The sequence below is a fragment of the Nuphar pumila genome, chromosome 13 (genome assembly GCF_984573655.1).
Source record: "Nuphar pumila chromosome 13, dmNupPumi1.hap1.1, whole genome shotgun sequence".
Taxonomy (NCBI): Eukaryota; Viridiplantae; Streptophyta; class Magnoliopsida; order Nymphaeales; family Nymphaeaceae; genus Nuphar; species Nuphar pumila.
The window spans coordinates 27,965,320-27,988,448 of NC_143261.1; the positions used below are offsets into that span (position 1 = coordinate 27,965,320).

At 35.7% G+C, this 23,129-nt stretch overlaps 1 protein-coding gene across 1 annotated transcript in view; it reads right to left on the reverse strand.

Moving 5' to 3' along the window:
• Positions 1-12,198, reverse strand: part of LOC149818190 (dolichyl-diphosphooligosaccharide--protein glycosyltransferase subunit STT3B) — a 33,456-nt gene extending 21,258 nt beyond the window's left edge. The window contains exon 1 of the mRNA XM_089984786.1: positions 11,178-12,198. Within this exon, the coding sequence (XP_089840912.1) occupies positions 11,178-12,056 (879 nt within the window). The 5' untranslated portion in view covers positions 12,057-12,198. The remainder of the gene's footprint in view (positions 1-11,177) is intronic.
• Positions 12,199-23,129: the final 10,931 nt, after the last annotated feature.

Sequence of the window (23,129 nt, forward strand, 5' to 3'; positions counted from 1 at the left end):
GATGAAGAATAATATGACTTGGATGACTACTATTCTGAAAATGACCAAGATGATGAACCACCTAGTATGCATAAAACAAAAGTGCTATGGCGTCATGTATTGAAACAAAAGAAAAGCGGACAAGGAAAGCAAGGTGAAACTCGGGTTTTTATGTGAAGGCATTGCAAAAATATTTATCATGGGTCACATACTTGAGTTTTTGCACATTTCATGGGAGCTCCAAAGCAACAAAGTGTTGGGATTGCCTTTTGTCTTTTAGTTGCAAAAAATGCAGAATTGGCAAGAAAAATTAAGAGGCAAGTTCGACGAGTAGAGGTTTCATCAAGTGCATTTGAGTTCAAGAGATCAAGAATTGATAAACTGAAGCTTATTAGTATGATTACATCTTCTAGTGGAAGCCGAAACACAGTTAATATTCGTGATACCTTTAAAAAGGTAGAAAGAGATGATGTAGATCATAAAATTATCATATTTTTGTATACAAATAGCATACCTTTCAATGTGCTTCGATCACCGTATTGGAAAAAGATGATATCTGCAGTTAGTAAAGTGCCTGGATATAACCCCTATCGTATGAAAAAGCACAAACAACGTTGCTTGACAATGAGAAAGAGTGTGTTTACAGGGAGTTAAATGAATTTCGAGAAAAGTTTGAGGAGTTTGGAGTTTTCATTGTCTCAGACGGGTGGACAAATATCAAGAACAAATACTTGATAAGTATATTTGCATCAAATTGTTTTGGCTCAATGTTCTTATATGCAAACGATTTTTCTAATGTGCAATAGTCAACCGCAAATATTGCCAAGTTTTTGAAGACGAGATTTAAACTTGTGGGGTCTTCTAATGTAGTGCAAGTGATTACAGACAATGCAACAAATTGCAAGTTACTAGGTGAAGAATTAAAACAAACGTATAATTATATTTTTTGGTCACCTTGTGTTATGCATACACTAAATTTGATCTTCAAGCATTTGACACATGAGTTTCATTGGTTGGGAGAAACATATATGCAGAGTAAAGAAATTGTGAAGTATATCACAAATCATTCAAAAGTACTAACAATCTTTAGAAGCAATGAAAAATTAAAGATAATAAAGATTGCAAAAACAAGGTTTATTTCACATTATACTACTTTGAAGCGCTTGCTTGATATGAGGGAGAGCTTAAGGCTCACAGTCATTTCAGATAGAAGGAGCGAGTGGAAGCAATCATAAACTAATGAAACTATGAAAAAAGAGTTGTTATAACAAAAACAACTGTTCTTGATTAATAATATTGAGATTATGTTCGTTTAGCATTATTGATTACAAAACCCATATATAAGATAATTAAATTTTGTTATCAAGAAGGCCATATAATTGGTGAAGTGTATGAAGGCATGAACATGTTAGGAGAAATTAAAGACAATCTAAAAGGACAAATAGATTTGTACGAAAAGATTCATAAGATTGTCTCAAATAGATGGGATAGAATGAATGTGCCTCTCCATAGTCTAGCCCATACTCCAAAATATTACGAGTCAGAGTATCTCAAGATCCCAGCAGCAGGAGGGGTCAAACGAGTTTCTCCTGGTAAAAATTTTATTCTATCTATTTAATAAAGTTTAAAGTTTAATGATTTAATTATTTTATTATTTGATTTACATTTTCTAGTTATAGTTGTTACATTTTTTTTTTCTGCAGAAAAGGATAATGATATCTTAGATGGTGCAATGGTAGCGTTTAAAGTCATATCTGCTGGAAATGAAGAGCTCTCTACACTTTATAGGTCACAACTTGTGGCTTTTGCATCAAGAAGTAAAAGATTTAGCCGAAATGCAGCAAGAATAGATGCATTGAATCATACAATGACAGTCCTTAATTGGTAGAAATTTTATGGTGGTGATACACCTAAGTTGAGAGCATTAGCCATTAAGGTTTTATCTCAACCTATTAGCACATCTTCTGCAAAAAGAGTGTGGAGCACCTATAGTTATATTCACAATGTTAAACAAAATAAGCTCAATGAAGATCGTGTTGATACATTGGTGTATATTCGTTTCAATCTTTGATTGATTGACAAGTATAATTAAAGTGTTGTACTTTTGTTTTGGTATTTTATTTTTCTCTTTTTTATCATTGATTATTTATTAGCATTCATATTTTATATTCTTGTTATAAAAATGTGTAACAATCGCTAAAAAAAGAACCTAGTAAAAAATGGGATATCAATCCGGAACTTCTTATTGTAGAAGAAAATATGTTGAGATTAGAAGACATGCATTGGAGAGATTTGGATGATAATGCACAATAATCAAGCACTATTTTCAAATCCAAACCCAAAGATGCACAACCAAGAGCTTCATTGCCTCCAATAATCATACGTATAAATGAGGTTGAAGAGGATACAAATCAATCCAACAGAGCTAGTAGAACTAGTGCAGATATACAAGAGCGACCATCAGTTCCTCAAGGTCGGATTGATAATTTCTTTAGCAAGAGACCTAAGCAAGGTACATTGATCTTGTGTTTTTTATTTTTACTTTATTCTATATATGTATTTTTTATATTTTAAATTAAGGTTTTTAAACATATTCATTATATAAAATAAAGGAAGGAGCAGAAGGCATGGTCGTGGAGGACAAGGAGGACGTGATGATGCAGAAATTTCTCGATCTATTGCTGACCTGAAGCGGAAGAGAAAGATGACAAATTATTGATTGTTGACAATGAAATGAACTCTTGAGTTCTTAATTATTCGTTTGATGATGTAGTTAGAGTAGTCCAACTTAAAAACTTTTATGTTACTTTTTTTATCATGGTCTTGTAATATTTTGTTGGTTTGATATGTACTTTTTATTTTTAAGCATGCATGATGAAGTGAAGTAATTGATTGTGTTAATTTTAAGTTTACAACGTAGGACTTTATAGCTTAAAAATTTAATCATATATCTATGTAATATTTGAGTTTATTGATTTCTTATTTTCTATGTTGATAAGATCACAAGATTTACAACAATCAAGTTATTTGATTCTTTTGTTGAAAAACGTACACTTTTTAATCAAATTTATTAGTTTTCTTAATGCATTATTTAGTTTTTGCATGCATTTGTTAAATGGTTGCAAACATGAACAAGAATGTGAATTATGATCTTCTCTTGATGTATTATTTTTTAAATGCTTGAAAATTGCAATATGATGCATTTGTTAGATAATCGCAACTTATATTATTTATTGTCTTAAATAAATGTTTTATTTTGTCAATGATGACATAAATCTTATTTTTGGATAAAATAAAAATATATAATTAGATATTCGTTTTCCTTTCAATTCTTATTTGTTTTCCTTTCGCTTTTCACTCGAATCCTAGGTCACTTCCAGTTCGCTCCTAAGTCGTCACGCGCTTCCTGTGAACACCCCAAATTTTCCAAAAAAACTCCAAAATTTCCCCTTTTCCCCTGGGTCCATCTTTTGAATAATTAGGTCAATTTTTAACCAAAATTTCATTCATTTCTCGGATTCGCGGGAATCCAAAATCAAATTTCATTCCTGACCCAATTTCTAATCCAAATCGGGCTCGGATCCATTCTGGAATCCTATTTTTCAAATTTAAACCGATAATTTCCAGAAACCTCATTTCTCAGAGAACCTTACAATTTCAAAACAAAAATTTATAAAATTGCTTCAAATAACTCATTTGGGTCCCGATTGCTAAAACCCTCATATTTTCGGATTATCTTCAAAAAATTTAGAAAAAGAGTAGTTTTATCGACTTATTGAAATCCCTTTTGCTAAAAAACTCTCTTGAAAAACCAGTTTATGAAAAGTCTTCTTTGAGGGAGCCCCTTTTTGGAAAATTAAAAAAAAATGCAAAAAAGCTTCGCACGCAAGCTTCCTTTTCTTCCAAACCCTCCCTTTCTCTCTTCCCTCTCTCTCTCTCTCTCAGAAGCTCCTCCTCCGCTCATCTCCAACCGAATCATCCTCCTGAACCATCTTCCCTCTCCTTAAAAGAGGCACGCAGGAGAAGCTTTCCTCATCCGTTATCACCCCACCATAATTTCTTTCTCGATTCTTCCTTCCTTCTTCATCTCTTACATCCCCAATTTTCCTTCTTCTTCACTTTTTTGAAAGAGGTCTCACAACCGAATCCCAATCCTCCTCTCAGTTGCTCTAAATCAACCAGAGGAAAAGGATTCCACGTTACTGCAAGCCCCACGTCGGCCCTGCTACAGAAGCAAGAGGATATATCTTCTCCTGGTACCTCCCCCCTTTGATCGATTGAAAGTCGACCACCGTTCAGGAGAGTCACAGTAAGCATCTCTCCCCTTCTTTGATGTTCTATAAATTTTTTTTCCTTACAGTATTCCTTTGTTTCGACTTTCGTTCGTTTTCATTTTTTTTATGTAAAGCACTAGTGGGGGTATCGATCTGCATATAGCAGGACCGATCCCCCTATCGCTACAGCAATGGAATATCTTCGTTCCAACATGGTTTCTTTTCATCCTCTTTTGTATTTTATGTTTTTGTGAATTTCAAGCTGCAGTTTATTTTGATTTCTGTTATTTCCTTTGTTTCATTACGATTTCCTGTTTACATCTGAACTTTTGATTCCATTTTCGATAATTGGCTAATATTTTGATTCAATTTTCTGATAATTTTGATCCCTACTTTGCTTAGAATTCATTCTTTGTTCTGCAATACATTGCATCATTCTCGTTTGCTTCCGTATTTTCCTGCATCGTTACTGCAATTCCATAGTATTCGCATATCACTCTTTCACCCCCCACCATTATATGCATATTTTGTGTAATAGATCGATGCATCCATGTCATATTGTAGTATGATTCAGCTGCATCTCGGATTCCCGCGCATGATTCCCTTTGTATTAATATTCACCTACGCCCCTGCCCTTCTTCAACTGGAAGGCACAAGAGAGGTAAAATCTGATGATGAAAGTTTACCAAAGATGGGGAAAATACCAGCAAAGGAATCAGATACTAGTTGCGAAAATCTGGAAGGCAGTTGGCGTGCTGAACTTGAATGATTCTTGAGACAGAAAAGCAATTTACAGGGCCCAAAAAGAAAAAGGATGTGCTGACATTACAAAAAGAATGTCTGGAGAGAATCGTGATACATAGCCCCATCTCTCAGAGTCAGATTGACTTAGCCTTTTCAGTGAATTTGCTATCACAGAGACAATGGGTGTCACTGCATACCCGATTTTTGAAAGAGATAGATCACGATACTCAGGGAGACCCTGACACCTCTCATATGAACTAGCGACGATAGGGTCTCTATCCGCCGTCATGGAACCTCAGAGCTCTGAATTAAAGATGAGGACAATGTCCATTGGGTGTATTTCAGTCGTCACTAATATTCTTACTTTGTTTTATGCTATTGTTAGGAATCGTGAAATGCCCACATTGAGATTCTTGGGCCTACTATCTTCAGGCTATTGGATTCAACTTCATCAGATGAGGTAATGCCTGTAGCTGGATTTCTTTTCGTTTGAAGGTCACTTGCAGAAGGATGCCACGATTCAGCCCTGCGATTCAAGCTTATGGCACCGGAAGGCTATTCATCTACTCATACCTTATGAAAGTTTATCTCACCTTGTATTTTATAATCTAGTTGAAAATCAGAAAATCCTGCAGGCACGTTGAATTATCTGTTTAAGAAAGGAATATATAAAAAAAATCTGGAGTATAGATCTATTACAGAAAAGGTTTGTGGCGAGTTTCATCACAGAGGATGATGCAGATCAGGTCTTCGCAGGTAATTTTCATTTTTGATCAATTAACAGGAGATAGTACTGAATTTTCGGTGAATCAGGTAAATGAAAGATAGATTTCCTTGGCATCATTTTATCAGCACCATCTCTTTAGCATTCCCACCTGCATCTATGTCAACGCCTGCTTTTGCATTTTCCTTTCATTGTATTTTCAGTATGTATATGATATGTAGTTAGATACTTACACAGCATGCTGTCTCTTCACAACACTCCACTTCATTCTCCTGACAGTTTCACCTTCCCTTCACTGTTGAAGCACTTGCACTAATATCGTACCCCCATCACTTGTATGCTTTTCACAAACCCCTCCTTCACAAACACCATTGTTGTAGTCACTCAATTCTCGACCCATCCTCAGCATACATATTGTACCACTGTATTCATGCCCACATTGTTGTGATTTGCTTAGTTTATGTTCTGCTATCTATAGTATGTTCAAGGAGGGCCTTCCAAGGGGAATTACAATTTAGAGAAATGGCAGCATCTTGGCATGTGACCAGATCCGGTGCAATCATATTGGCTGATTTTCACTCTGGTTGTTGCTTTGTTGAATTGTTATCGGTCAAACACCTATGGTTTGTAGTGATAAAATTTAATACATTAGATTCCATAAATGTTTCAGTTATAAGAATTTCACTGCAAAACAAAAATGTAATTTTAAGTGTGACTTGGATGGATGAAGTTAAATGATGATGGTTCTTTCAGATCAAATATTCATTTGGGGATGATTTTCTTGTTCATGCAGTACCGATCTTTTAGCCTTTAATTGGTTCATTATGATGTACTTTTGGGCCTTGATTTTGTGAAGCAATTCCTGTCCAAATAAACCTGCATTAGAGTGATGTTATTTATAATCTAGCTCTTCCCATCCTATTTGAAAATTGTCTTACATTAATCAAAGTCACCCATCATGATCCGGTGGAGCAAGCATCGGAGCTTCTGTAACATGAGTTTGAATTACAGTTAATGACATCATGGAGGTCTGATTCGTTGAAGACGACTATGGTAAAATAGGTTTGTTGACATGAATTTCAAAACTGTAAAAGTCTAAATCGAGGTCTCTTTTGACCTCCTCTAGTGTTTCTGGGGCCACTGCTAGTTGACCCCTTTGAATCCCTGTTCTTGTCTATTTTCCAGATCATCCAAATCCCTCTAGTGTTTCCCAGGTTGATCAGGTGATTATCAATTTTGTTGAGTTGATACAGAGAGTCAGACTAGGTAATCGAATCAAATTTGGTACTCGAATCAGGTTTCTAATGGAGTCTGGATGAGCAAGTTTTCTTTTACATTCCCAGTTCTGATTTCTGGACTGTGGAAAAATTTAGTGCTGAAACAATGGTTGTGCCTCTTTCAAAGAGGTCAACTCTGTGCTGGCCCCTTTGGGGGAGGGTTTATAGTTGCATTCAGTGGCTTCTGACCATTGGCTTGGTATCACCATAACCGAAACATGGTTTGTCACCATTTTCCCATATATGTCGGTACATATTTGACCTTCATCACATGCATACATACAGTACTATAAAACAACCTGTTGCTGAAAGTGATTCATTGAACTGCCGTGAGGAGATAAATTCATTTAGGAACTTGAACCGAGGTAAGTATTCACCTTGCTCAGGTTGATCGAGTTGTTATATATTCATTTTGTGTTCCCTGTATTATCAAAATCTGCTGTACATCATTCTTTAACTGTATTCTCTCATTATACTCCCCTTTTACATCCCATGAACATGTTGCATCCTCTTTTACCTTCATTTGTTATTATCACACTTGTAAACGATATGCTCATGCTGGCAGTATATATATAAATGCATGAATAGGTTTCACATAGGTATTAATATAGGCATTTCATCATCAAATACAATTGTTATACTCCCATTTAGATAATGCATATATATTCTAAGTAGCTTTGGACATCATATACATCTATTTCTCATCATCATCTTAGGATATCATATATATATTTCCTCATTTTATATTTCCTCATTTGCTCAATGTGCCATTCTGATATATGTTTTAAATGATGCATTGCATTTTCCCATTAGCATAAAACATAGGCGTGAGTATCTCATCATTTGCATTTCTAAATTCAATGTGATGTTCGCAATTTCTATTTATATTTCTCTATCATCATGTGCTAACTCAGTGTTTTGCAGGAAAATATATGAAAAATGTCATTTTGTTTTCTTAGCTTAGAAATTGTAAATTTAATTCCATTTTCCAAGTTGCAATATTTAGATGATACTAAATTTCCATTTCTTGCATTAGAGCATTTGTATATTTTAGAAATTGCCTGTTTCATCTCATTTTATCTTTTATTGCAAAATTTCACAAATGGAAAAACACGAATGGCACGCGCACCATTCTAATCGAAGGTGATTAAATCCTAAGTTGATGATTCACATCAATAGCCATAGTCAGGATGTGAACAAGACTTAGGATTTTCATCTTTTATGGAATAACACTGGATCCACACTGGATCTCTTTTTAAAAAATCATCACATTTTCAAATATTTCTTCCTTTATTAGAATTTAACTTAAAATTAATTCAAAATATATATCAATGGCCATAGTCAGGATATATTGAGAGTTAATTTCATTTTAAACTCTATAAAGACACCAAAATATGTTTTATTCTTCACCTGAATTCAAATATGATTATTATATAATACATTCAATGACCATAGTAAGGGATGTATTATATCTTCAATCTTATTTTTAATTCATTTAAAGAATGAAATATGCTTTCAAAATCCAATTTCAAATTCTTTAAATTCATTCATCATATAGGATAGAATTGCATCATATTTTCAAAATTCCCTTTCAAAACTCCAAGTGATTTTTTTCTTCATTCCTCAAATCAATGCTTATTTATAGATTCAAATTCAATTCTATCGCATTTCAAGATTCAAAATTCAATTTCAAAATCCAATATGACTTTGAAATTTCAAAATCATTTTATTCAAACTTCAAATTTCCAATTCAAATCCAAAATTCAAAGTTACCCATCAACTTTGAAATTCCAAATTCATTTTCAAGATTCAAAATCAATATCTCAAAAATCAATTTCAAAGTTCAAATTTAAACTTTCAAATTTCTGATTCATCTTCTGATTTCAAAAACTCAAGTTTTAAAATCAAGTCCATCCTTCATTTCTCATTAAGTCTTAATTCTCAAAATTCAAATCAAAGTTTTGAGATTGACTCTGAATCTCAAAATTCGATTATTTCTCAAGTCTTAAATTTAATCTGGGTTTTCAAAACCCAGACCCATCTTCAAAAGTCCCATTTGGGCTTTCTGATTAGAATCCAATCCCATTTAGGATTCCAGAATTCAACTTCATTTTTGGATCTCAGACTTCAGATCCAACTCCATTTAGAAATCCAGATTTCAGAATTCAACTTCATTTTGGATCCTAGACTTTGGATCCAGTTCAGGTTAGAATCCTAGAATTCAACTTCATTTTAGATCCCGGACTTCAAATCCAATTCCATTTAGGATCCTAGAATTCAACTCCATCTTGGATCTCAGACTTCAAATCCAAATCCATTTAAGATCCCAGATTTCAAATCCAATTTCATTCCCAATTCCCGATTTCAAATCCAAATCTATCTTGATTTCCAGATTCCAAAACCCAATTCCAATTTTCATATCCCATCTCGATCTCTTAAAACCCAATTCTAAATTCCAAACCCCCCATTTAGATTTCTTCCACCTTTTGTGCTGATTTTAAATTTTAAATCTAGAATTCCACTCTATCTTGAAAATCCATCTTAACTCTCAATTCTAGATCCATTTTTGAATCCATATTCAACTTTCAATTCTTATTTCCTAAAATCCCTTCTTCAAAATTTAGGTTCATCTCAATCTTTGATCATTTCGAAACTTAAGATCTACTCTAAATCCTAAGTTAGAAAATCTAACTTCTCCAAGTCATTCTTCAACTTTCAAAAACCATTTCTTCAGCATATTCTTCACAATTTCAAAATCACTTGGATAAAATTTCCAAATTCTTTTCACACTTCCCGCTTCCTAAAATTTTAGAAGTGCCTCACTTCCCGCTCCCCGCTTCTGCTTCCCGTATGGCTTCCCGCTTCCTCGACTGGCAACTCTGCATTAGACCTAAACTAACAGCTAGATTTGCTAGCTGTTAGACCAGCTCTAACAGCTAGTCAAGGTCAACTTTAGTTGGCCAAAAATATAATAACTAAATAAAAATAAATATATATATATATAATACATATGTATATGTATGTATATAAAAATATATGCACTACATGTATATATAGATGGATTACATATTTTAACAATCATAGCCATCCGCCTAGGGCTGGTAAACGAGCCAAACAAGCCAAGCTTGGGATGTTTGGACTCGTCACGAGCCAACCCGAGCCCGAGCTCATTACGAGTAGATCACAAGCTGGCCTATTTTTTTTAAGTGCTTTCTAAGATTAATAATATATAAATGTATAATATGCAAAACGAGCTCATATGAGCCAAGCTTGTCACGTTTGTGCTCAGCTCATTAACCTAAACGAGCTGGCTCATAGCTCCGCTCACTGAGCTCGATTTTCAAGCCAAACAGCAAGCTCATCTTGTTTCCCAGCCCTACATCTGCCCAATGAGAGGGCTAATTGAGGTTGCATCTGAGCCTGTGGCATTCTGATTTCCTTCCTTCCTTCCTTTACTTCTCCGCATGCTTGCATTTCCCAAGACAACAAAGATCAACAAAAAAGAATTTGGTCTAATCCATCAGACCCAGTCCACGTCTGCTTTGAATTTTAGTGGCAAAAGGAATTGAACCTGTTTGCATGAGTGTCTTTATATGCTTGAATGCCGATCCTATGAAGCCATGCACCTTTTGAATTCATGAGAACAAATGCCGCCTGATCTCCATGCATGGAATACCTCAAACAAAGAAACTGGGCCCAGTCTGTCTGAATTCAGGCCATATGCTTTGGAGTTTAGTTTGAAAAAAAATATAAAATGAATACGTCTATATGGAAAGTGAACCTATGAATTTGTGGCATCTCCCTCAATATCATCCTTCTTCATTGATTTGTTTATGTCAGAAGCTTTAAGTCGGTTTCTTTTTCTAGGTTTTCATCGGTTACCCCTAGTCTGATTTATTCCTCATGGAGAATTCAAACAAACTCCAAGAAAAAATTTTGAAATACTTCAACAACAGGTCCAATTCAAAGTGACATGGCAAGCAGGAAAGCAGAAAAAGAGAAGTGTCCATAATGGAAAGGAAGTCCAAGACCAATTTCAAACTGCCAATCCCAGTATTTTAGCACCACAGATGATAATATTAGACTATCAGTCATTGTGAAGAAAATCAATCAGGAAAAGGTCAAGATGGCATCAATCCGGCAAGTCAAGAAAACCAATAAAGCGGCAATACTCTTTACCTGCATCAGGAAGAATACGCCCATTGCAGCCATATGCTCCCCTGATTGAACATGCTGAAACCCAACAAATCGAATCTGCATTGCAAGTAGCATTCCCAAAATATACATACAATTGTACGCTATGTACAACCTCATCGAAGACCGCCCAGTCACAAGCATCACAAGAACATAAAGTGGGATCAAGTTGATTATGAAGATGTAACCTCCCCATGCAGAAACCATGTAGAAATACGAGAATGCTGATGCCAATGACCACGCCAAGGATCCCGTGTTCACTGCCTTCACAAACAGAAAGAATGTCAGCAGGAGGGCAAAGATTGCTACGCCCTCGTTATCATATGAACCTGCAACCGATCTGGAGATGTAACCAGGGCAAATTGCAATGAGGGCAGCCGCTACGAGACCAGCACCCGAGTCCCAGAGCTCCTTCCCGAAGAAGTAGGCGACCAAAGTGGTGTTCGATGCGAAGAAGGGTGCCGTCAGCACACATACCTCACGTATGTGGACAGCAAAGCTGAGGAAACGAACCAATCGGTAGATCAAGGCAGCGGTGACCATGAGACCAGGGTAGAGGGTTCCACCAATAATCCGCCCCAGAGGGTACCAACTCTCCGAATCGAACCAGTTCCAGAACTCGTAGAACCCATTCTCGGTGAGGAAGACAGTGGTTCTGTAATTGAAGTAGGGATCAAACTCGTGGATCATGCTCTCGTACCGGAGGACGCTGAAAAGGCGGACGATGAAAGCGAGAATGTAGACCAACAAGAGGATCGCGAACCGCGTGAGAAGCTCTTGCTGTTTGGTCTTGAGCTTCAAATTCCGCATCGAGAATTTGAGGAGATCGGATTTCAGAACAGAAGAAGGCACCGTTTCACCCATGGGAGTAGAATTTTCCGGATCCTCTAGGCTTCCTCAGTTCCCCATAAACCTTATATTCACGAAATCGGGGTTTCGATCACACAGCTACTGCACGGTTTCAGCGATCGCAACGAGAAACGAGCAATCTTTCCTTGAATGCCGGAAGAGAGAAACCCTAGATTTGTGAATCTAGAGTTTTCAAGCTTGGGAAGAAACCCTAGATTCGCAAAATAAGGGCTTCGTCGTGAACGGATTTCGCTATTTCTGCCACTGTCGCCCCAGAAACGATGGATCAAGTCTCTGAATATGGAAGGAAGACGAATTTGGGAAGAAAAACCCTAGAGTCGTGAGAGTAGGGTTCTGGGGAGAGGGATTTCACCTTGATGACCGTCGATCTCGGGAGATGGACGGCGACCGGAAGTCCTTCCCTTTCGCGGATCGTTCTCTGGACGGGGAGGGAAAGAAAGGGGGCGAGAAGCAGAGCGCCGATGGCGGTGTTTACTGAGGGCGCCCATAAGGGTAGTTCTGGTATCTTAGGCAAAGTTAAAAATTGCGTAATTTCCCGATACGGTTCCACCATTTTACCTGAAATTCTATATCGAGACTACTTTTTCTGAAATTCCTGATACAGTCCTCTCTTTTGCTGACGATGATCAGACAAGAATCTACTTTGACCTACATTTACCCTCATCTAGCTAACCTGAGTTAAATATTTTGAAATATCAAAAATGCCATTACGCTTTTTTCTAAACCAGTTAACTTGAGTTAAAATTGTTTTTAAGAAATTTAGATGGTTATGTTTTATCACATATTTGACACCAAATATGAGAATCTAGTTAACATCTATTTTGGATTTGGGTTAGAACTCTAACTCATTGTGGCTACTCGTAAGTTAGTAACATTTGAAGGTGGGTTGATGTCAATTCACAGCTTAACTCCACCATTATGGGGGGGTTTGGCCAATATTATCAGTATCGGTGCATATAAGCCTGTATCAACACCTGTATCTGTTGATCGTATCAGTAGAATTTTGGTCCGACTGTGGGGCCAATTTGGCTAAATTTTTATAAATATAAAAATTTACAAAAAATATTTTTATTTAAAAATTATTTTAATGATTTTAAAAAATATAATATTTTTTATTATTTTGGAGCCAATCCAGAACTATTCAGCTGGGTATCGGTAGGGACCGGTACAACTGAATCAGCAGCCAAACGATTCAGAGCCGATACCCATACTGACAACATTGGTTTTGACCCTACTAGTGCCAGTCTCAAGTCTGGATAAAAGATAGAGTTTGTAACTTGTAGGAAAGGCGATTATGTAGTTATAATGAATAAGGGTAAAATAGAGATTCTAGAGTAGTTCGGAACCATTTTTTGGTTGTGCATGAGGAAGGTTAACTCCAGGTTCTTGGTTTGGCCATTGTTAATATAACTTGAGATTGTATCAGAATTCTTAGAAAAAATAGTACTGAAATAGAATTCCAGGCAAAAAGTGGGTCTGCATCAGAAAATTATTCAGTTTGCCAACCCATTGGCCATCCACTCGGTAAGGTGACTACTGTAAGGGTGCAAAGGGGTTGGGTTTGCCTAGGGGTGGCAATTTCTGACACGACCCGCCAACCCGCCTCTTAGGCGGGTTCTGGTTGGGCTTAAGCCAACCAGTTGAATAAACGGGTCGACCCCCTAACCCGTTTATTAAACAGATCGGGTTCGGGTTGGGGGTATGCCAACCCGCCAACCCAATCCGTCAACCCGCCAACCTGAAAACCCGTTTACCCGACCCAACCCATTTATTAAATGGGTTGGCGGGTCGTGTCGGGTTACCCGTTTATTAAACGGGTCGGGTTCGTGTTTGTCACAGCCGACCCGTTTAATAAACGGGTCGGGTTCGGGTTGAGGTATGCTGACACGCCAACCTGCCAACCCGACCCGATTGCCACCCTTAGGTTTGCCCATGAACCAAGTCCGGTATCTTTCTTCTAACAAATGAATATTTTGCTTTAAAAAAAAAAAGACAAATGGAACTCCTTTACCTTACCCTTTGGTGTGAAAACAAATATAAGACATTTTCATGTAAACAATCAATCTTTCCATTTATATTTACTAGCAAAACAGAACATCCAACTGATCAAAATTTACCCTAAGAACAATGTCTGCATTGTTCAGAGAGGCAGCTTTCCCTCATATGTTTCTCTCAGCAGAGTTGCAATGTCCACTAACCGGAAATTGTTGGCAAAAAAAACATAAAGGGAGAGCGCCACTTACCAGAAGTGGCCATTATCGATTCTAAGGAAGCTTCAGTGGATGTGGGTTGTGTAAGACTTGTAAATTTTGAGATTTATAAATAAATAAAGCAAACACCTTTATGATCGCGCTAGAAATTTGGTTCTGGCTTTTGAATTTCATTTATTGATGTATTACATATTCATTTACTTGTTTTTGGCCAATAAGGGTATGATTAATATTTTTTATAATTATTTCAAGCAATTAATTATTAAAAATATTTAATTTATACTTAAATATATATATAATTAAGTATGTATAAGTTATCAAGTGTTTGTACAGTATTTTGAGCTTAACTAGAGGTGTTTAATTAGCTCGTGAATGAATTTTTATTAAAAAGGAAATTTTGGTCAAAAATAAATTAAGCGAGTACTGTAATTTTTTTAACTAAAAAAGTTCTAAAACAATAATTTATTTGGAGTTAAAATGGTTTTTTTGTTTTAACAAAGTTTAAAATTTTATTTAGTAAAAGAAAACAGATTTTTTATATGGACATGTAGTCTATATAGGTTTGGATCCAATGGGTCGACACAAATTAGAATTCTTATGGATTTTAAATTAAAGAAATATATATGTAATTGTATCTTTTAAATTTTAAATGTTATATATATGAAAATAATATTGTTATTATCTTAGTTTTTGATTTTTTATTTTCTATAGAACCCGATTTAGGGTTTGGGACATAACTGGACCCAAATTGAATCCAATTTGGGAGGGCGCATAAGGGGCAAATAGAGGGGCTTGGTGGGACCCACTAGGGCACCCGACCCCCCTATTTTTTTTCAATCCCAATAGTCGACACCCCTATCATCTCCTTTTTCCTCTTTTTGGTTTTGAGAAAACTATCTCTCTCTCTCTCTCCTTCCTTCACCCTAGTCGACCCCTTCAATTGGGGTTTACGCTTGTTTTTTTGGAGAATTTGCGCCACCTACAACAACATTCTTTTAGGGATTCATGCTCAGGTGAATTCTTCATCCTCTTTTCCACTTTCTTCTTCATCTTCTTTGTTTCTTCTTCCTATTTTTTATGTTTTTTTATAATTGATCCCCTCTTTGATTGATTATTTTGGGTTTGTGCATACGTCTTAGCATTGGGAATCGTGCCAGCACATAAGAATCCATGCCAACCCCTTCTATTATGCAAGTGTGTGTATTTCCTTCTCAACATCTTCTTCTTCCTTCATTCTTCATTGTGTTATGTTGTTTGTATGATTCCTCATAGCCGACCCCTTATTTCATATTTTTTCTAGGAAATTATGTCATTAACAACATGGGAAAACATGTAGTCCTCATGATTCATGCCCAGGTATTGAAGACACCTCAGCCGACCAGGCCGCTATACCTGATTTGTTGGTTGTGTGCTTATTTGGAAAAAAATTGCCCAAATCGCCCATTTATTTGGCAATTTTTTTGCATGTTGAAACAACGCAGCTGCCTCGAATTGCATGTGGTCATATAGCACTCTTCGTTAGTGTGAGAGCACCCCAACTTAACTCATTATGTTATTTCTTCTTGGTGTTGCACGTGCATGCAAGTTTTTGACTATTTGCTTTAGTTGTGGTTTGTTGCGGATTGTGAAACCCTTAAGAATTCTAGGTTTTGCCACATTTATTTATTGGATCTATGAGGGTACGGACCCTTATCTAAACTTCTAGAATACTTATTTAGGTTGTTTTGTCGCAATCATGTTGTTTTATTGTTAAATTAGGTATGTATATAGCATAGTCTAATTTTAGCGTAAATCGGTTTTTCTATGTGCTTAATTGCTAGATATCATTAATGTTAGATTAATTAGTGATTTGAACATGTAATTGGAATTATTTATTTAACAAAATAAATTTTGTTTCACAAGTTATAAATTATGAAATTTCAGTTTTTGTTTTGGGAATTGTGTTGTACATTAAGTGTTTGGTAAAATGCTTAAGAGAGAAAATTTTCAGATTTAAATGCAGTTTTAAAAGAGTTTCAAAAGTAGTTTTTAAATGTTGATTATGTGGATTTAAACTCAGTTTTGAAGTGGTTTTTATATACATTTTTGTCATAATTTTTTATTATGCCTTATGTGCATCATAAATGCATATGATGCATCATAAATGCAGACAAGCAAGTGCAAATGTGCATAGTTAGCTAGGTTAACATGCACATTGTATTTTCAGTTTTGTACAAATGCTTATATATTGTTGGTATTCTCATTTGAATGTACACACATCAATTCAAATGTTAGACATGTATTAAATGCTTAAATGCTTGTACCATGTATATATGTGAATTATCATGCGGTTACCATAAAAAAATATTATTCTTAATGCTAAGTATTGTAAAGAGGCTAAAAGCCAATGCACATGCAAAAAATGCAATCGGGTAAACTACCGATAGTAAGTGTGTATGATGTATTGCATCACACAAATACTGAAAGAAGTTTGAAGATCATGCAGAGCATGATTTGAATGTATGATAATAGAAGTATTTTTTTTGTTATAGTACATATATCATACTTGACATGATTTTATAATAGCAGAATATAGAATATTTTTGCAGGTACATTTTTGTGCATGCATGATTGAAATGAATGTATCTGCGAATAATGCAAATACATGACTGAAATGAATACATATGCAAAATGAATATATGTGAAACATGTCATATATGTCATGAATGTGTTATGCATAAGAATGCGAAATGCATGAATCATGCACATAAGCATGAATAAAATATGACATATATCATGCATCAAAGTATAAATGAAATGTATCATGTATCATGCATAAGAGCATGGATGTGAATGTGGCATGAATCATGCATAAAAGCATGTGTGAATGAATAATGCATGAAAGTATTTGTGAATGAGTTATGTATAAGGGAATGAGGGGGTTATCATGTGAGAAAATGACATTGAAAATGTGACCTATGATGTAAAATGAAAGATAACCTTGGGACCATGGGTCCTTATAAGGCACTAGTGAAATTGGGCTCTTCGAGGTGACTAATTTTGTTTCGATCTCAATGAGATGGTTGAGTCTATCCTAATCTTTTGTCTTAGAGAGAGAAAGACGGTTCAAGCTTCATTGGACATAAAAAAAAATATTTATAGAGGGCTAGAGGTGTCTCTCATCCTCGTCCCACAGAGGTTAGAGGACATGTCTACCAGTGAGTCTTACATGGTAGTAGCACAACTCTATAGAGTTAGGGATGCATGTTTGATATTAGCCTAGCGTAGGCCGATACAAAGATGACAGATCATTCTTTCAACCACTGCACTGCATGGTTGATTGCTCGGGATAGACCTAGTTAAGTCATCAAAAAAATAATAAGACACATAAAATAATAAACACCCCCATTGGTTGTTTCTAGGTGACTATACCCTCTATTGTACTAGATGAGCTTAAAATAATAAAGAGAAACAATGTATTCAATTTTTATAATCATTTCTATTATATGCATAAACATCATGAAGTAGACATGTAGATTGCTAATCTTTATGAATGTCATTGTGTATGAGCATGCATATGGATGGAAAAGACATATATCGGGTCATATGATCAACTAAATGATTCAAGTTAAAGTTAACTGAAATGCATATGAGATGCTTATGCGTGTGTGATACACACTGAAAAGGTCATGAGAATCGACATGTTTCTCTTTTTGATAATGCAAAAATGCATAACATGGTCATGAAGAATTGATATGTGGGATACACAAATGCATAAATGTATATCATAGTCATGTGATTGATTTGTTTATTCATTTATGAAAGAATTAATGTGAAAGTCTTAAATAATTATAGACTTGTATGTCTTACGTATAATATACGCTAGGATGGACAAACAGGATTTTGGCTTATTTGTTATATATAACTTGTGAATGCATGTATTATGATTTTGAGGGACTTATATGTCGTGACTTGTTTAAAAAGCATGTGTGTATGTTTCACGCAGGATATGGTCAATAAGATTTGACCGCTTTGCTTTACGCAATTATATTGATGTATTTTAATTGTTTATTCATTTATGTAAATGATTGCTATGAAAATATATATATGAATGAATGAATGCAATGCGAATGAATGTGAATTCTCTTGACCCTCATTTTATAAATGATGGGAATCACACTTTGGTTATACAAATATAAATTTTATTTTTACTCTTCAAATTTAGTTTCGGTGTATCTTACGGGTGCGTTGTATTAACGCCCAAACAAAATTACAAATATCATCTTGGAGAACTGAAAATAAGAACGGGTTGCTGTGCACTCAAAGAACACTATTACCTACTACGATCCTTTGAGGGATCAAAACTTATTTTCGTTTTAAAAACTTATAAAATCTTTTACTGTTTTGGATCATGACTCTTGTCTTGAATTTTATGGTTAAAGACTTGTAAATATTTTAGAATAAGATGAACTTATGGATGCAAGTTTCTTTTTTGTATGCAAATTAGGAGTTTTATTTCAAATCTCAAACTTTTACGTAACTCCTCAATTGTCTTCACACTTAAATAAATGTTGTCTTCCACATTTAATATATAAATACCAATAGAGTAATAAGCCCAATCGAGTTGAGTCTATGAATGGTTTCGTATTGTATCTGATATTGAGAGGCAAATGTACACTCACGCTTGCGCTCAAGTAGGTCGTCCAGTGTTTGGAATGGTTGAAACGTAACCCTAGATGAACTCTTTAACACATTACATTTGAAAGTTATATGTAATTTTACTTAAATAAATTTTTAAAAATTTTCTTGAAATTTTGGTTTTTGAAAAAAGCTTTTAAAAGATTGGATTTTTAGAGATGTTATAGGTTGTTGGTGTTCTCTTTAGCCAATTGACACCCTCAATGAATGCAGGCCTTGAAATAGAGAGGAGAGCAGGACCCTTAACCCCAAAGAAAGAAACCAATATTGCACACTCTCTTCAAACGTTTGTGGTCTCTAAATAATGGGAAACGTGGAAGGTTACCATAACTACCATGCAATTCAAAATGGTAATTGAATAGTAATAGATCCCACCACAATGAAAACTCTATGTTTTCTTAGATAGACCCATGTTAAACCGGGTCACATCTGGTTGGACCCGTTTCATAGTCCAACATAAATGACCCACAAGTTTTTTTTCACTTTTTCTTTCATATATTTGCATGGTCAGACATTTTCAACCAACCACCAACTGGGAAATGGTCATGCATTATATTTTTATTTTTTGTATTTTTTTCTTTGTCAATAAATGGCCTTATTGGTGTCATTCGTGCCAGGCGACACCAGTCAGGCCACTTCCCATTGATGTCTGGTCAAAAAATGGTTGACCTTATTTTTCTCTTATTGTTTTTTTTATATAGTTTTTGGTGATTAAAATCCTTAAAATCAGGTTTTGATCGCCCAAACAATCATTTTGGTTGGTTTTGGCAAACCAGGTTTGCTAAAAGCCTGGTTTTTATGCAAAACCTGCTTTACCAAAAGCCAAGTTTTGCTCTGTCATCCAAATAGGCCCAATAGGGAAAAAACAAGGCAGGTTATATTCCCCCCCCCGAAGACGGTCGTTAGCTATAGTGCATGTTCGGGGTCCGAATGAGTGTCATGTATATAAGCACGTGGGGCTCGTATCCCCATGTGTGTGTCAACATCACTTAGCATCGGAGTTGCAAATACTTAAATATCTTTTACCGCCATTCTCGTCATGATGGTTCAAGAAAAGGACAAAAATGCCCTCCATCTAGAAAAGTGAAGCGTCGGTTTAAGAAAAGGACAAAACTGCCCTCCATCTAGAAAAGTGAAACGATGGTTCGAGAAAATGACAAAATTATTCTCAATCCAAAAAAGAGAGGATGATCTTAAGTCTTTAAAAAGTCTGAACGTTCTGTTTTCGCCCTAAGCAGCAAACTCTACCTGAGCACCCTTTGTCGTCGTCTACTGTCGCAGAAGCACCCTTTGTCGTCGTCTGCTACCGCCAGAGCACCCTTTGTCACTGTCCGTTGCTGCCGGAGCATCCTTTGTCTTCTTCTGCTATCGTCGGAGTATCCTTTGTCGTCATTTGCGCAGTGGCAGTATTGTTGCCATCATCGGCTGTGTCTACCTTCTGGGTGTTTCTCCTCCACTGTCGGATTACCAAAAATCCTATCGTTTCGATGAGTTTCGTGTAAGGTTTTGTTATACAAATGAATCAATTTATAAATCTGAATGCTAAATCTTACAACTGGTGACCGTCTTCATGCTAAATAACACCTATTATCATAAAGAAACAAATTGATTTGTACCTATCGACCTTCTGGGTGTCAAAAAACAGTTAGCGTGATTTGTTCTTATATAGGCCAAACATTTCAATAATATGTACTTATGAAGGTTGTGATTTATACAACGATTTATAAGTTTAAAGCAAAAATGATTTATACATTTAAAGCAGTAGTGATGTGTATTTATGAAGTTACATCGATTTGTACTTAAGTTTACTAAATCTTACAACGATGTTTACTTATGAAGCAAAATATTGCGATGATTTGTAATGTTAGTGATTGTTTAACGAATGAGATAATTTATATTATTATATGCATGGGGAGGCGGTTATAACGTATAATGATGCGATTAAATTTATGTGTTGTACAAGTTAGCAATGTCTATAGCTCATCAGTCAAGAAACCCCCCATTGTTCTATGGGATGACTATTAGAGAAGTTATCTGCCAGTCCCATCTATATGAGTATTATGAAAGGTATCAAAATATAATGAAGATTGAGAATGATAAAGACAGGGACAAAGCGTTGAAATTGTATTATGTGGAGGATTATCCATCAGATTTTGAGTCTGAAGAGCAAAAAAAGAATAAGGAAGAACTAAAGATGAAGAAGAAGAAGAAAGATGATGAAGAGAAGAAAAAATAATGAAAGAAGGAGGAGAATAAAAAGCAAAGGCAAACAAAGAAGGAGGAGGAGGAGAGGGAAATGCAAAGGAAGAAGGTGGAGGAGAGGGAAAGACAAAGGAAGAAGGAGGAGGAGAATGAAAAGCAAAGAACGAAAAGGCAAATGAAGAAGGAGGAGGAGGAGAGGGAAAGACAATTGAAGAAGAAGAAGGATGAGGAAGAGAAGGAAAGGCAAATGATGAAGTAGGAATATTTTGAAAAACAGCGAAAGAAAAGGCATATGAAGAAGAAAGAGGAGGGAAGGGAAAAGAAAAAAAAGAATAAGGAGGAGGAGAGGGAAAGACAATTTAAGAAGAAGAAGGAGGAAGAGAAAGAAAGGCAAATGATACATATGGAAGAGGAAAAGCAAAGGAAGAAACATCAGGATGAGGAAGAGAAGGAAAGGCAAAGGAACTTGAAGGAGGATGAGGAAGATAAGGAAAGAGAAAGGAAGAAACAAGAGGAGGAAGAGAAGGAAAGGGAAAGGAAAAAGCAAAAGGAGGAAGAGAAGGAAAAGGAACGGAAAAAACAAGAGGAAGAGAATGAAAGGGAAATGAAGGAAGAAATTGAAAAGTAGAGGAGGGAGGCGAAACAACGAAGGAAGGAAGAAGTAGAAAAGCAGAGGGAGGCGACAGAGCAACAAGAAAGGCAGAAGATGGAGGGAGGGGATGGAGAGGAGAAAAGTGTGACCAAGGCACATAAATCGATCTTGTCTGTCACGATTTACTGTATAGCAATTATTGTGAATGATTTAGTGTTATAGGTATGATTATGTATAACGATTACTATATATAGCGATTACTGTGATAGCATATGTGCAATGATTATTATTTGTAGTGATTATTGTGTATAGTGACGTGTATAAGTACAAATGAGACTAATTTACAATTGATACAAATAATATGTTATTTTGTGTTACAGCGATGTCAGAAGAGAAGTAGAACACTAGATGAAAAGCTTAGAGGGCGGTGTCAGTGGCCTGTAGTGTTGTCGTGGTATGAACAACTTAGTAAATATCAGAATGATCGATTACGAAATATGCACTTCGGCGGCCTTCTGGACCAACATTATTTTGAAACGTGCTGAAACACCATGACCCACTTGGTAAATAAGTAGAATAACAAGACGAACACATTCCAGTTTGATTCTTTTGAGATCACCATGACCCTAGAAGATGTGGCACAAATTACGAGACTTAAGTGCCATAAAAGTGTTATCCTATTATGGGATTCAAATTATAACGCAAGGGACAAGTGCATGGCCCTTCTAGAAATGTCGATAGAGGAATGAAGGCAATGTATTTTTTGTGGAAGCAATTCTACATCGATGAAAGTTTATTCTTTTCATAATAAATGGGAAGGTCTGTCCACTACATGTGCATCTGAAAGAGCTGACCAAGAGTTGTGTGACTTCCTTCTTTATTTTTTTGGACTTACTTTATTTTTTGATTTATCTGGTTCGAGAATAAGTTACCTGTGACTGCAATTCTTGGAAGACCTAGATGAAGTCAACAACTATGCATGGGGTGTTGCTATGCTTGCACACTTGTACAATCAACTTGACCGTGCAAGTAATGGTAAAAAAACTGTCGCAGGGTTTTGGCCATTTATCCAGGTAATTGTTTATTACATATTTTGTAGTTGTAAACTAAGATAGTTGAAGGTTATAGTCTTACTAATATATATGATTTTGTAGGCTTGATTGTGGGAGCATATTGTCGCCTTTCGTCCTCAGTGTGACCCTGCGATTTGAAGTTTTCCAAAGATCAGCCGGTGGGCTAGAATAAATGTCAAGAAAGATAATGCCAAGTTCATTTTAGATGGTCTGCAATTAAATGAGGCAAATGGTTTAAAATCATCTACAATCATTTCAGCATTTATCATACATTAGTATAAATCGTTAAAATGTTTAGCATTCTTAAGTAATT